At 45.7% G+C, this 16,354-nt stretch overlaps 1 protein-coding gene across 2 annotated transcripts in view; it reads left to right on the forward strand.

Annotated features, from left to right (window-relative positions):
- Window positions 1-15,747, forward strand: part of HEATR5A (HEAT repeat containing 5A) — a 277,280-nt gene extending 261,533 nt beyond the window's left edge. For both annotated transcript variants that reach the window (XM_082275260.1, XM_082275261.1), the window contains 4 exons: window positions 577-801; window positions 887-1,029; window positions 1,293-1,506; window positions 15,207-15,747. In XM_082275260.1, the coding sequence (XP_082131386.1) occupies window positions 577-801; window positions 887-1,029; window positions 1,293-1,506; window positions 15,207-15,514 (890 nt within the window). In that variant the 3' untranslated portion in view covers window positions 15,515-15,747. The remainder of the gene's footprint in view (window positions 1-576; window positions 802-886; window positions 1,030-1,292; window positions 1,507-15,206) is intronic.
- Window positions 15,748-16,354: the final 607 nt, after the last annotated feature.

The following is a 16,354-nucleotide window of genomic DNA, read 5'->3' on the forward strand; positions in this document are numbered from 1 at the left end:
GGCTGGTGAACCCTTTTTTTAAGCTAGCCATACAGTGATGGAAATTTGGCCAGTTCAGCAGGGACTTGTCGAATTTCCATCTGTGTTTGGTAGTGCCTGCTCGACAGAAGTTGATCAAACAACTTTATATTGAGCAGTGATGCACACTGATTGAAATTCATCTGGTTCCTGCTTAACTGGCTGCATTTTCATTAGGGACTTAATGGAAATGTATTTTATCGCCCGCGGTCAGCATATAATGTCCCAGTCAGGGGATTCCTCAATCCACCTTGTTTGTGTGGATAAAGCAACTGTTTTGGGGCTGAACAAAAAAAATAACAGTGTTTGGCCAGCTTAAAACCGCTGCCAGGTATTACGATATCTCTTCCTGTCCAGTGACATGCACTCTCCCCATTCTCTTGGCTTGGTGGGGAAATAAAATGAATAGAAATCTCCTAAAAGTTTACACAACAATAAAGGTTTAACAGAAGCTCAAAATCTTTGCTACCCTGACCAAAACTTTAGTTTTTATTTTAGTCAGGATTTTCTTACATTACACTGTTGTTTGCTTCATTAATATTACTCGTCCTCATTTAGGAAGTGTCTCAATCCTTCCCACACTGCTGTACCTGGTAGTGGGGGTTCTTGAACACACCTCTCAGAAACTTGAAGATGGTAGATTACCTGTGACAGTCACCTCTGCCTTACAAGCTTTGAAGATTATTGTGTCTTCTCCTATGTCAAGAGTAGAGAAAACTAGGGCATCATGGTCCAGTCATCTAAACAATTCTGCTTCATCCATGCTTCAGTCCTGGGATTCGGGTATGTCCTTTTCTCGTCATGATAAAAATGTCTCTCATCCCTTGAATTTGACAATTTCAAACGGATTACTTCTTAATTTATGTAGGTCAAGAGAAAGACCAAATATGCCTGCTAACTGCTCTTACCATATTTCTACTGTCCGCTAATCCAGAGGTATTAGCAGAGCCAGGAATCCAGGCGGGCTGCTTACAGAGGTTTCACCGTTGTATTGACAGCAAGAATGCTAATGTAAGGTTCTGTATGTGCTGGTTATTATAGATACATATAGACATATAATAAAGTAGAGAAAAAAATCTCAATATCTTTAAAATCATTATATTGAATGCTGTGAGCATGTCTCTGATGTATTTGTTTTTTTAGATTTAGCAATTTATACCTCTGGTGATGTTGGAGAATTTTCTCAGGAATTTTGACTGAGCATGCCCAAAACTCTAAAATTACATGACATTATGCAGTTATTTTTGTAGTCATGTAATATTTTCTTTATTTAGGAACAGCTGAAATGCTACCGGCTCATTCTGTCCATTTTTCAACATCCTTCTCATGAATTGGTTGCTCCATACATCCGTGACTTGGCTCCACGTGTGGTTCGTCACTTGAGCCATGCAGATAGCAGAAAGCCTCAAAGTCAACCTGAGCTTCTGGTCCTGCAGGAGGGGATTCGATTACTGCAGGCACTTATTACTGCCAGCGAGGAACAGAACCGTAAGTATTATAAACTGAAATTTTGGGTGGATCTTTTACATGAATAAAAAATGAGATTTGGGGGCATTAGCACAGTTGTCAGTTTTATCTGTATTTAGGATGTGGCCTTCCAACATAGGCCTGGGGAAACCGCACGCAAAATGCATGATTGTATATTGATATTTGTACATATACAGTATCCCACAAAAGTGAGTACACCCCTCACATTTTTGTAAATATTTTATTATATCTTTTCATGTGACAACACTGAAGAAATGGCACTTTGCTTTGTAGTGAGTGTACAGAATGTGAAACAGTGTAAATTTGCTGTCCACTCAAAATAATTCAATACAGGCATTAATGTCTAAACCGCTGTCGCAAAAAGCGTATTTTGCGCAAACCAATCAAAAGTTATCGCGTTGACTAACAAAGGGAAAGATTTTTGTCATTTTTGTTGTCTTTTTTTTTTAACGCATAATGGCGGCGATCTGAGATTTTTTTTGCGGTACTGCGACATTGCAGCGGACAGATCGGAGCCTTGACTGACATTTTTGACACTTTTTGGGTTACCAGTGACATTTCTACAGTAATCAGTCCTATAAATATGCACTGTTACTGTAAAATTACACTGGCAGTGAAGGGGTTAACTTTTTTTGAGAGGGAGTGCTATGTGTGTCCCTAGGGGCGTGATTCTAACTGTGATTGGCTGTGGCTTGAGATGTATGAACAGTGATCAACGGTTCTACATAGTAGAACCGTATGATCATCATTCATACACCGGGGAGAATGACAGGCGGCTTGTTTACATTAGCCGCCTGCCTTTCTCCCTCTCCACCGACGATTGCGAGTTACCGGCGGACGATCTGGTCCGCCGGTCACATGCGCGGGGTGGTCCGTGACCGCGCGGGAGTGGAAGCGCGCCTCCGGCGGCGCGCGCTTGCTCCTGAGACCCTCACAGGCTAGCGACGTAGACGACTTTTTACCTATTTTGTTACATTACAGCCTTAAGTTCAATGTTTTGTTAATCTGAATTTTATGTGATGGATCAGAACACAATAGTCTAAGTTGGTGAAGTGAAATGAGAAAAATATATACATAAAACTATTTTTTAGAAATGGAAAACAGAAAATTGGCACGTGCGTATGTATTCACCCCCTTTGTTATGAAGCCCATAAAAAGCTCTGGTGCAACCAATTTCCTTCAGAAGTCTCACAATTAGTGAAATGATGTCCACCTGTGTGCAATCTAAGTGTCGCATGATCTGTCATTACATATACACACCTTTTTTGAAAGGCCCCAAAGGCTGCAACACCTAAGCAAGAGGCACCACTAACCAAACACTGCTATGAAGACCAAGGAGCTCCGCAAACAAGTAAGGGACAATGTTGTTAAGAAGTACAAGTCAGAGTTAGGTTATAAAAAAAATATCCAAATCTTTGATGAACCCCAGGAGCACCATCAAATCTATCATAACCAAATGGAAAGAACATGGCACAACAGCAAACCTGCCAAGAGACGGCCACCCACCAAAACTCACGGCTCAGGCAAGGAGGGCATTAATCAGAGAGGCAGCACAGAGACCTAAGGTAACCCTAGAGGAGCTGCAGAGCTCCACAGCAGAGACTGGAGTATCTGTTCATAGGACGACAATAAGCCGTAAGCTCCATAGAGTTGGGCTTTATGGCAGAGTGACCGGAAGAAAGACATTATTTCTCTGTCGCTCATTGACAGACGCAGTCCTCTTGATTAATATCAAATTGGGTTATACTGCCCTCTACAGGAGTAGGACACTAGGCAGAAGGAAAACGTTTTGGCCACACCTTAGGGGCAGTCCCAGAGGGTATATCCTCTCTCTCTCTGCTACAGGATGTTAGTTTTTTTCTGTCTAGTCAGGAGTAAGGACCTAAGTTCCTTGCTGGGATCTTTGGTCCTGGCAAGATTTTTTTTTAGAAAAATTTTTTTTTAGGCAGCTTTTTTCTCCAGTTGTTCCTGGGAGATCTTCAAGCAATTATGCTGGAGCTGGGCGACGGGCTGGATGTTGAGATCCAGTGGTCACCCCAGTCAGCCTACGAGCGCGTGCAGGCCCTAGCTCCGCGCTGGGTCGGCCGCGACATAGTCCCACTGGACGGGGACTGGCCCTGCGAGTTAGACGACGACCAGTTGGAAACTGAGTCGCGGCGTCCGTATTGGTCAACAGCCCCCCCACTTCGGTGGAGAGGGGTTCTGTTAGGAGGGGGTGCCCGCCGGTTCCGGTATGGTAAGTAGTATGTTCCCCCTCTCCCCTGTCGGGTTTTGGGAATAGACACGGGCCCCCCTGTGGATGGTCGGACCCTTTTGATCCTGGGTCCCTTCTCTATCCTATAGCATGTGTCACAGATCTCCCTCTTGAGTGTGATTTGGTGAATAAGAACCAGGAGGCTTGGTTTGGGAGCTGACTATCGGAAGTCACTGTATGAGTGGGCACTGTAAAGGGACCATGACTGAAGTCAGTGGCTGGCATTACTGTTAGGATGGCCATGTAAAAGGGTGATATGATCCTACCTTATACATAAGGTTGCAGTTGCCTGGACTACCGCCATCCGCCGCTGCCATCCTCCCGCAGGCCGCACACCTCCCGCAGGCCGCACAGGCCGATGCCTGCCTTCCGCAGGCCGCACGATGTAGCAGGCTGCTGCCATCTTTCCACAGAGGCCGCCGCCATTCTCCCGCGGGTCGCGCGGGGCCGCCATCTTGGCGTAGCCTCGTGTCTCCGGCATGGGGCGGCCATTTTGGAGATGACCAGCTACCTCGAGGAGTAGCAGGGGAAGCGCCGGAAGGCATGTAAAGGGGCGGAGCCGCCTCCTTTACCCGGGAAAACGATCCAAAAGACTTCCTGTCTGTAAGGGACAGCGCTGAGAGCAGTTTGATAGAAGCTTCTGTGCATCAGGTGGTGAGCCCTTGGGGTCTCTCTCTCTCTCTGTGGGGTCCGAAGCAGGTAACACTGAGGGGCGCTGTTGCGCTGGGGGATTACAAAAAAAAAAAAAAGTTTTTTTTCTTTGCAATTTTTTTTTTTGTTTGCTGGCAAGTGTCTTGGATTAATCATGGACCCTGCCACACATGTATCCCCACCTGATCCCCTCGAGGTGGCCGCAGGACCCTCCAGTGCCCCACTTATGATTGATGCATTATCAGCAGTTTTGGAGTCTTTGGTATCCCGGGTGGAGGTGGCCTGTCAGGGACGGGGGGCAAGAAAGCGACCCCCGCCTACCCCTATTTCATCTGACACTTCAGATACGGATTCTGAGCTTGTCACTGCAGCTGCAGGTCCCTCTTCTGGGGCTGCTGTCTCGGGTACGGTCTCCTCAGACAGTGAGGAGGACATTTCTGCCTCCGCCATAGCGCAAGAAGACGCGTTGGTGGACGCACTAGTTATGTCTGTCTGAGAAACCTTAAGTCTTGAGGTTACACCGGCAGAGGTAGCTGACACTGAAATTCCTTTTGGTACTAGCAAGCCTACCAAAATGGCGAAGGTTTTTCCCTTGCCCAAATGTTTTGGTAATCTAATTAAAGAAGAATGGGGTCGTCCGAAACGAACCCCTGCTATTTCCAAACGCATTGCTAGGCGCTATCCGTTTGAGGAATCCCTCCTTAAAAAATGGACGGTACCACCAATGGTGGACTCACCGATTTCCAGACTAAATAAAGCCACTGTTATCCCGTTGGAGGACGCTCCGTCCTTTAGGGATCCGGTGGATCGAAAAGTGGAAGCGGAATCCGGCTCCATTTTTTCCCTTATAGGGTCAACCTTTAGGCCAGTGGTTGCCATTGGTTTAGTTTCACAAACATTGACAGAATGGACCAAATTGTTACGCCGTGACCTAAAGGGGAGAAGAATCCCTCCGGCAGTATCAGAATTTGCTGGAGCAGATTATACAAGGGCTACAGTTCATCTGTGACGCCGCCCTGGACGCCACTCCCTTGTTAGGGCGTGCATCGGTTTCAGCAGTGGTCCTCAGACGCGTGTTGTGGTTAAAGTGCTGGTCGGCGGATCAAGGTTCCAAAAAAGCTTTGGCTAATCTCCCTTTTCAAGGGGATCGCCTGTTTGGGGCCACCTTGGATGAGATTATAAAGGATCTCACTGGGGGCAAGAGCACTTTTTTGCCACAGACTGCTAAGGGTAAAGGACCTCGTAACAGGCGAGGACCTTCCTTTTCCGCTCATAAAAAGTTTGTTCGTTCCGCTGGGGCGGGCGATAAGGGGAAGCCCTCCAAAGCCCCTTCAGGGGGTTTCAAAGGGCGCTGGTCGGGTAAACAAAAGTCCGGCTCAGCCAAACCTGAAGATAAGACCAATACAGCCTGAAGGTGCGCCCCCACCCACTCTGGGGTGGGGGGGATGTCTTCACCTGTTTCCGGATCCATGGCTTTCCAGAATCCCGGACAAAGGGGTTCGCGAGGTCATACGGTCGGGATACAAGATCGAGTTTCGATCACTTCTACCGGTGCGATTCTTCCCTTCCAACATTCGACTATCCCCGGATCGCTTAAAAGCTTTGCGGGGGGCAGTAATGGACTTGATGCAACAAGGAGTGGTAGTTCCCGTTCCTTGAGCAGAACGTTTTCAGGGGTTCTATTCGAACCTATTCACAATACCCAGAAAGGAGGGCAAGGTGCGTCCAATTCTGGACTTAAGAGCACTCAATCATTTTGTCCGGGTACAATAATTCAAGATGGAGTCCATCTGAACAGGTGTGGCCTCCCTGCCTCAGGGGGATTTCCTGGCGTCCAGAGACAGCTTCACAGGACATCAGCGTTTTCTTCACTTTTCCCAAAGATCATTCCTAGTTGCCACCAGGAGATTGAACTATCTGGGCCTAACCTTGGAGACATCCTTAGTAAGGGTGTGTCTCCTTACGGAGAAGCTCTGGAAGATTCAGTGAACGATTCGGATGTTGCTGTCTGTCAACCGGCCTTCCCTTCGGACTTGCATGAGGATCCTGGGACTGATGGTGGCCTTCTTAGAGGCAGTACCGTATGCCCAGTCTCATACCCGAATTCTCCAAAAGGAGATTCTTTTCAAATGGAATCGGAATCACGATTCTCTGGACAATCGGATTCGGTTGAGCGAGCAGACCAGGGAGTCTCTGGTCTGGTGGCTTCGGTCTCCGATGCTCAGCCAGGAGAAGTAATTTCTTCCGATAGAATCCAGGTTACCGATAAATGTATTGGAACTGAGAGCGGTCAGACTTTGTCTGATTTACTGGACCGAGCAGCTCCAGGGCAGCCCGGTTCGGATCCAGCCGGACAATGCCACGGCCGTGGCTTATGTCAATCACCAAGGGGGCACCTAGAGTGTCCTGGCGACCATTTAAGTGGCCAGCATTCTTCGTTGGGCGGAACGATTTGTTCCGGCTCTCTCCGCGGTATTCACTCCGGGGGTGGAAAATCGGCAGGCAGATTATCTCAGCCGTCCGATTCTGGATCAAGGGGAATGGCCTCTTCATCCAGAGGTATTTCACCAGCTGTGCCTTCATTGGGGCACCCCGGAGGTGGATCTGTTGGCAGCTCGGCTCAACAGGAAGGTGCGGAGGTTTGTAGCCCGCTCCCGAGATCCTCGAGCGGACGCAGCAGACGCGCTGGTCGCCCCGTGGGGACAGTATCAGCTACTGTATGTCTTCCCTCCTCTCAAGTTGCTGCCGAAACTTCTGCGCAGGATAGAGGTGGAGGGAATTCCAGTTATCCTGGTAGCTCCGGACTGGCCTCGTCGACCCGGGTACGCCGACTAGGGTCAGGCTGGTCGCCGACGCTCCTTGGAGACTTCCTCTCAGGGAGGATCTGCGGTCTCAGGGACCGATCTTCCATCCTGCTTTACAATCGCGGGCTTTAACGGCCTGGCTATTGAGACTCAGGTGCTGAAGGACAAGGGATTGTCAACTTCAGTTATTCCTACTTTAATTAAAGCAAGGAAAGCGACTTCCAGAAAAGTCTATCATCGCACATGGAGGTCTTATATTGTGTGGTGTGAATCCCTTGGATTTCCTCCACGTGCCTATTCGGTGACCCGAATCTTGGCTTTTCTGCAACAGGGGGTTGAGCAGAAGCTGGCCTTGAGTACTGTCAAGGGTCAGGTTTCAGCGTTAGCAATTTTCTTTCAGAAACCTTTGGCTACCCATTCCTTACCGCCCTGGGATCTTAATTTGGTGTTGTCAGTTCTTCAGAAACCTCCCTTTGAAAATATCAGGGAGATTCCCTTGCTTACGTTATCCCAGAAGGTGGCCTTCTTGGTGGCCATTACTTCTGCACGCAGGGTGTCAGAACTGGCCGCATTATCCTGTCGTTCCCCATATCTGGTGGTTCATAGGGATAAGGTGGTTCTTCGTCTGAATCCATCCTTCCTTCCTAAGGTGGTTTCAGAGTTTCATCTGAATGAAAATATTGTGCTACCTTCCTTGTGTCCTAAGCCCAGTCATCCTCGGGAGTTTGCGTTACATTCCTTGGATGTGGTTCAGGCAATCAGGGTATACTTGAAAACTACGGACTCGTTTCATAAAACGGATTCACTTTTTGTGATCACGGATGGCCCCAAAAAGGGGTTGCCTGCATCTGCCGCGACTATCTCCAAATGGATCAGACAGACGGTGGTACAGGCTTATTCTATTAAGGGTCGGAATACTCCGTTCCCTGTTAAGGCGCACTCCACTCGGGCGCTTAGTGCTTCCTGGGCCTTCCGCCATCAGGCGTCAGTGGTCCAGGTTTGCAAGGCGGCTACCTGGTCGTCGGTTCATACCTTTACAAAATTTTATAAAGTTGATGTGTTGGCATCGGCTGATGCCTCTTTTGGCCGCAAGGTTTTGCAGGCCGCAATTTGAGGAGACCGTTGGTCTACCTCAAGGGTTTTTTTTTTTTTTCTGTTGGGTTTTCAGTTGAGTCTCATCCTTTGGTTTGATGAGCCTTTAAGACTTCTAGTCGGCACCGGTTGGGCCTTCTGGATTTACATTTTGATTTCTGTTATCCCACCCCTCATTTGTGGCACTGCTTTGGGACGTCCCAATTTGATATTAATCAAGAGGACTGCGTCTGTCAATGAGCGACAGAGAAAAATGGATTTTTGTAAAATCTTACCGTAAAATCCTTTTCTCTTAAGCTCATTGACAGACGCAGTACCCGCCCCTCTACTTTTGAGTTGGGTTGGGTTAAATTCTCTGACACTGCTTTGTGACATAACTGATATCCTGTAGCAGGAAGTGAGAGGATATACCCTCTGGGACTGCCCCTAGGGTGTGGCCAGAACGTTTTCCTTCTGCCTAGTGTCCTACTCCTGTAGAGGGCAGTATAACCCAATTTGATATTAATCAAGAGGACTGCGTCTGTCAATGAGCTTAAGAGAAAAGGATTTTACGGTAAGATTTTACAAAAATCCATTTTTTCAGCTAAAAACAAAATGGCATGTTTCGAGTTTGCGAAAAGGCATATGGGAGACTCCCAAAATGTATGAAGGAAGGGTGCTCTGATCTGATGAGACTAAAATTGAACTTTTCGGCCATCAAAGAAAACGCTATGGCGCAAACCCAACACATCGCACCATCCCCACAGTGAAACGTGGTGGCAGCATCATGCTGTGGGGATGTTTTTCAGCATCCAGGACTGGGAAACTGGTCAAAGTTGAGGGAAAGATAGATGATGCTAAATACAGGGATATTCTTGAGCACCTTCCAGCAGGACAATGACCCCAAACACACTGCTAAAGCAACACTTGAGTGGTTTAAGGGGAAACATGTAAATATGTTGGAAAACATCTTCAAAGTTGTGGGCATGTTCTGTAAATTATATGATGCAAATCCTCAAACAATCCATGTTAATTCCAAGTTGTGAGGCAACAAAACACGAAAAATGCCAAGGGAGGTGAATACTTTTGCAAGGCACTGTAAATGCCATACTCTGCTTCATCACATTTGCTGTGGTGAATATCTCATATTTGACAAGATGTCCTTTGTATATTCAACAAACTGTAATACTGCTTCCTTCAAGAGAGAGAATGGACACTAGCAAACAAAGCTGGTAGCCATATATAACCTTTCCTACTACCATCATGCTACAGTTTTATGCTAGGTTATTAGAAGAGTGGATGTCGTCTCTGTCTCTGAGAGAAGCAAACCCTTTCCACTAGACTTTTTACCTGCTTTGTCAAGATTCTTTGTTATTCAATTAAGCCTCCTTGCTTATTTTATGTAATTTTCTGAATCGGCTGGTCTTGAGCCAAACCCTGGAGGCTGTACCCGGTCCCCACCATGCTGGAGATGCGGGACCAGACTGTAATATGACCCTAAGGCACTGGATTATAATTGGAATGCTCTCCAGAAACTCTCCAGACATGCAGGCGGTGTACTGCATGGGTCAGCTGGAGAATGTTTTACAGGTCACAAGACTCCTTAGTGAGTATTCCCACCAAAGGGGGCAAAGACTGTCTGGATGGAGAATGTTACCTGGCTCCTGCTCTGGCACTCATCAACTTACCTGTGTTTGGGTGCCATAAGGTACCTTCTGGACCACTGATGTAGCAAGTCATAAGGTCTTGCCCTTTTGAAACCTGGTGTGTGCTTTATTATGCTTCTGTCTGTTGCTGAATCCCCACAGGGGTAATACCTGGAGCTTCAGCTATCACACTTTATGTATTACAGGGCCAGAGCAGGAAGCAGGTTCTGTACCACTTTTGATGTTGGCACCTTGTGTCTGCTTTACTTAGCCTGTGCTGCTTCCTCTTTGAATCGCCATTACCCTGTTTCCCTGAAAATAAGCCCTACCCCGAAAATAAGACCTAGCATGATTTTCAGGGATGGCTGCAAAATAAGCCCTACCCCAAAAATAAGCCCTAGTAAAATCCTTGATCTCAGCTCCTCCCTCTGCAGTATTCAGAGAGGGAAAGTAGAGCTCCAGAGGGTCACGTGAGCGCCCAGCGGCGCTGTAAATTTTCCACAATAAAGTTGACAAAATTGATTACATAATTTTACAATGACTTTATCCAAGGTTTATTTTTGGGAATGAATAAACATAAGCATTGGACAGAATGTCATAATGCTGATTTATGAGCTGACAGGGGGAGAGAGCTTTTTTTTTGTTAACATTTTATTGTTTTATACTAGGCTTTTTTGAACAGAGAGGGCTAAATGACACAGCGCAAGCACTGTGCTGTCTATCATGCTTTAAAGGATCAGGATATTTATTTTAGGGTTACAATCATTTGAAGATGGTCATTGTACATACCGTAAATAAGACATCCCCTGAAAATAAGCCCTAATGTGGTTTTTGAAGCCAAAATTAATATAAGACCCGGTCTTATTTTCGGGGAAACACGGTACTTCACTTGGGCCACACCGCCTCCTACTTTGCATCCATGTCACTGGATAGTTCTCTAACCAGGTGGCTCACAATTCAAGCCCCAGAGTCAGGAAAATCATTCCTTCTGTTATTCTGAAGTATTTTTGCGATGGATGCCAGCATTATAGGCTGGGAAAGAGTTCTGGACACTCTTTATGGGCAGGTGAATTTTTTTTTTTTCTTTCCAAAGGGACTGTGCAATCTCATTGCTTTTCAACAACAGATCTCTTGATTGTAGGGTCATCCAATCCAGATTCAGTCAGACATTGCCATAGTGATGGCATACATCAACCATCAGGGAGGAAGCAGAAATCTCACGGCTCAAAGAGATTCAGACTTCAGCTGAATCCCACATTCTAGCCCTGTCCACCATGCACATTCCAGATTCAACAACATACTGAGCAGGTTTGTCTCGAGTTCCAAAAAGATCCCTCTAGCCATAGCGGTTAATGCTCTGGTGACTTTGTGGTATTAGTTAAGCCTGATCTACTCCTTTCCCCCTCTGAAGTGTCTTTCTTGGCTGCTTCACAGAATTGTGATTGAGGGCATCCTGGTGATACTCACGAAACTCCAGACAGACTATCCTTGATTCCCTCCAAACCTTCATTCCCAAAGAGTGGTTTAATATTCTGTGCCAAGTGCCATAGTCGCTATCTTCAATAGCTGTTGAAGCGCTTGCCCTAAAAGATAGGGACCTATCTAATTGCAATATTCCTACGCTCCTAAAAGCTAGGAAATGCAACTCTCGCAAGATCTACCTTTGCACCTGGAAGACGTATTTCACATGGTGCAGGGCAAGGAGATTCCATCCAAGGAACTACTCATCGAGTAGGAGTCTCCTTGTCTTGTGAGGAACATTTTCTGGTGCTACACAGGAACAAGGCTGTTTTGAGGCTCTGGGCCTCCTTTCTCCCTTTCCCATTTTCCGGCACATTGTGCTTCTATTTCTTTGTCCTGCACTGGTACTTACTAAGAAAAAGTTCTCTATTATTTGGATGTGGTGCAAGCTATTCCAGTTAATCTCTTCACTGTAGCATCCTACTGACAGACGACTCCCTTTTCATCATTCTCAAGTGTCCCCATCAAAGGACAACCTTCTTCTCCTACAACTAATGAAAGATAATATTCCATTACAAACTTGTTATAATTATAATTATTATACAGGATTATGTAGCGCCAACATAATGACTAATTATACAGCAGGTGGTACAATGCCATTGTCCTGTTAATAAAGACATGGATGGAAAACAACTGGAGTGTCTTTTTTAAATAAAACAAAAAACAAAACGGTAACCAATTGCACACCTGATGGTGAGCATGATCCGTACTGAGCACATATATATATATATATATATATATATATATATATATATATATATTTATTTATTTCAGGTACTTATAAAGCGCTGTCAATTTACGCAGCGCTTTACATATACATTACACATTCACATCAGTCCCTGCCCTCAAGGAGCATACAATCTAAGGTCCCTAACTCACATTCATACATACATAGTAGGGCCAATTTTATACAGGATCCAATTAACCTACCAGCATGTCTTTGGAGTGTGGGAGGAAACCGGAGTACCCGGAGGAAACCCATGCAGGCACAGGGAGAACATGCAAGCTCCAGGCAGGTAGTGTCGTGCCAGAGTGTTTCTTCCTCAGGAAAAACTCCAGACATTGCAGGAGGCAATTCAGCTTCTGTTGTTCAGCAGACGGTCATTCCCCCTGGGCTTGCATATGCGTGCTGGGCCTGATGGTGTCCACCCTCGAGGCGGTCTGTTTGCACAGTTCCACACAAGATCTCTGCTAAAGAGATTCTGGTGAAATGGGTCAAGGATCCACAGTCTCTAGATGTGGCTTCACTCTCTGGCACTTCGACAGGGAAAATCCTTCTCCTCCTGTACTGGGCGATTGTCTCAACGGATGACATCCTGTTCAGGTGGGGAGGTGTCCTCAGCACAGACATGCTCAGGGGGGTCTGGACTCTGGCAGAGCCCAGACTTCCGATTAGTGTACTGGAACTCCGAGGGAATCACACTTTGTCTGGCTCATTAGACAATTGTTTACAAGGGTTTCCGGTACGAATTCATTCGGACAATGTCACGGCCGTGGTCTATGTCAATCACCAAGGGGGCACAAAAAGTGTCCTGGCGGCTCGGTAAGTAGCCAGCATTCTAAGGTGGGCTGACTGGTTTGTTCAAACTCTCTTAAAATTCTGCCACGACACCTGTGCAAGATTCAGGCAGAAGGGATTCTGGTCATTCTAGTGGCTCCAGACTGGTCTTGCCGGTCTTGGTATGCCGATCTGGTAGGACTGGTTGCCGATGCTCCTTGGGGACTTCCTCTCAGGGAGAATCTGCTGTCCCAAGGACCAATCTTCCATCCTGCTTTACATCTGCTCGCTTTAATGGCTTGGCTGTTGAACGCCAGGTGCTGAAGGGTGGAGGTTGATTTTAATCAGTGATTCCTACGCTGTTAAAAGCTTGGAAATCTGTCTATAGGAAGATCTACCATTGTACATGGAAGACGTACATTGCGTGGCGTGAGTCTCTTGGGGTTCATCGGCGCTCCTTCTCGGTGGATCGGGTCTTAACCTTCTTTCAACGGGGGTTGAACAAAAATTGGCCTTGAGTACTATCAACGGCCAAGTATCCGGTTTTGGCGGTCATTTGTCATTTACCAACGACCTTTGGCCACACACTCCCTGGTGCATACCTTTTCTTTAGGGTGTCCGACATTTGTCCCTTCCTTGTCCGTTTCCTTCTGTGCGGGCTGTTGCTTCCCTGGAATCTTAATGTGGTGCTCTCAGTTCTACTGAAGCTTCTCTTTGAAAATATTCAGGTTTCCCTGCTTACGTTGCCCCAGAAGGTGGCCTTCTTTGGTGGCTATCCCCTCTGTATGCAGGGTATCAGAATAGACGGCGTTATCCTGTCGTTCACCTTATGGTGCTTCACAGGGATAAGGTGGTGCTTTATCTCTGTCAATCATTCCTTCCTAAGGTGGTCTCTGACTGTCATTTGAATGAAGACATTATGTTGCCTTCCCTGTGTCCCAGCAGGCCTAAACATCTGAAGGAAATTGCCTTGCATGTCTTGGATGTGGTCCGGGCAATTAGGGTGTGCCTTGCAGCTACGGAGTCTTTCAGCAAGTCAGACTCTCTATTTGCACTCACGGACGGAGCTCACAAAGGGTTGTCTGCTTCTTCTGCGACCATTTCCAGATGGATCAGACAGACTCTCGTTCAGGCCTATTGCATCAGGGGTCGGGTTTCTCCTTTCCCTGTCAAGGAACACTCTACTAGGGTTCTTAGTGTCTCCTGGGCTTTTACATCTTCTAGTTTCAGTGACGCAGGTTTTGCAAGGTGGCCAGCTGGTCGTCGGTGCACATTTTTATAAAGTTTTTTTGTAAAGTGGTTCTGTTGGCATCTGCGAATGCTTCTTTTGTCTGCAAAATTTACTGGCTGGGTGTATTCTGTTTCAGGTGAGCTCTAGTTTTTTTATGGTTGAGCTCTGTTAACTGGTTGACTATGGTTAGCCTTGGGAATTTTTTCCTGCTATTTTCCCACCCCTCATGTTTAACCTTGCTTTGGGACGTCCCAATGATTAAGAAGAATCAAGAGCTGTGTCTGTCAATGAACAAAAGCACACAGCACCCACCCCTCTGTGGAATTGGCTTTCTTCTGACACTGCTTGTAACAAAGCTCTATTTGTGGAAAAAAAGGTCATCAATTTTATTTAGGTACAGCGTCGCACAATTGTCCGTTAAAGTAACGCAGTGCAGAATCGCAAAAAATGGTCTGGTCATTAAGGGGGCAAATCCTTACAGTCCAGACGTGGTTGAAAGGAAAAAAATTGCCAGGACCAGAGATCTCAGCAAGGAACTAGGTCCTGACTAGGCAAAAAAAAAAAACTTTAGATGAGAGTGGGTGTATACCCCCTGGGACTGCCCATAGGTCTAGTCCAGCTTTTTCCTGCCTAGTGTCCTACTCCTGTAGGGGGCAAAATAACCCTATGGTTAAGAAGAATCAGGATCTGTGTCTGTTAATGAACATCAGAGAAATGGGTTTTACGGTAAGTCAAAAATCCCATTTTTTAATCAGCCAGCTGTCTGATTAAAAAACTAAACAGATTTCCTCATCGACACAAGTAACATGGATAGGGAATCCTCTTCTCTGGCTGTCTCTTCCTGACTGTCGTGGCTAATCAACATTTGAACTGGCCAGCTATCGATCCATCTATTGCCAAATTAAGTGTACCAATGGCTGCAGAAACTGTAGTAATTGCATGACTGTATAACTGTCCCTATGAATATGAAGGTTTTTTATAGCAGTAATAAAATGTCTTGCAATCTTTCTTCTTTTCAATGCAGGTCCTCCAACGTTGTCCATGATGTTCCATCTGCTCATTTCATTTCTGTTAGATGAGAATGCATTTGCCTCTGCATCTCCATATTCAAAGGCTCTTCATGACTTCGGATTAAATGGGTTAACACTGTTTGGTGCTAATTACCCCACCCAGTTTCGTCAGCTTATGGGCTCTTCCACTGCACTACGGTCTCGTTTAGAAGCTGCTCTTCGAGGTAATCAAGAGAGCCTCAAACCTAAAGTGTCTTCTCGCAGTGTCAAGGGAGGAGGACAAGGCTCCCCAAGCATTCAGCTGAAGACAAACTTCCTATGAATTTATCATACATGCTGCTTTCACTGTTGAGTTCTTCCAGTTTCCCTGTAGGATCAATGCCTACTTAGTTTCTTTGTTATCAGAAGTGCCTGCAGAAGGAGGACAACTTAGAATGCAGGTTTAACGGCTATAGATTAAAGTATAGTATATGCCACAATAATACTCCTTGACAGTCCTAACCTACATGCCTTAATGAATTGGTTGTCAAGAATATTAACAGAAACACTTGATTACCTGAGTCTTAACGCTGAGTCTGAGTTAAACTCCTTGCACTACAAAGAAACTCGGTCTTCTAGAGAAGTCTCAAGACCTCCTGACTGTGAATGTGGAAGAACTGTAGTCATTAATGATTTTGTAAAATAGAAGCAAATGTTTAGCCATCAGAAATTTGTTAAAGCAAAAATGTTTCTAAAGCTTTATCTCGAGTTTCAGAAACAGCATGTTTTCCCTCTTCATAGAAACTGAGTGCATAGAATTAGTGGGCTTATTTCAAGATACTATTTCAGTTATTTGTCTTTTAGAAGTCCGGAAATATGCCCTGTGTGATCCTTGGAGAAAAATCTTGGAAACAGTGAGGCTGGTTTACCTAATAGATATTTAGATTATATTTAGGTATGTTGACTGAGCTTAGTAAATAACATGAAACTGTTTACTTCAACCAACCAATCATTTGCTAGCAAAATCCAGTGTTTTTTCTAATTTAACTTGTGCGTGATTGGGTGTTTGGAGTGATCACAAGGTCATTTTATTTACTGTCATTCATTTTGCAAAGTAAACAGCCTGTACTCCATCAGCAAATCAGCTAGACTATCAGTAGACTGTATTTTTTTTATGTAGTTT

This window comes from Pelophylax lessonae (genome assembly GCF_965119305.1).
Source record: "Pelophylax lessonae genome assembly, chromosome: 13".
Lineage (NCBI taxonomy): Eukaryota > Metazoa > Chordata > Amphibia > Anura > Ranidae > Pelophylax > Pelophylax lessonae.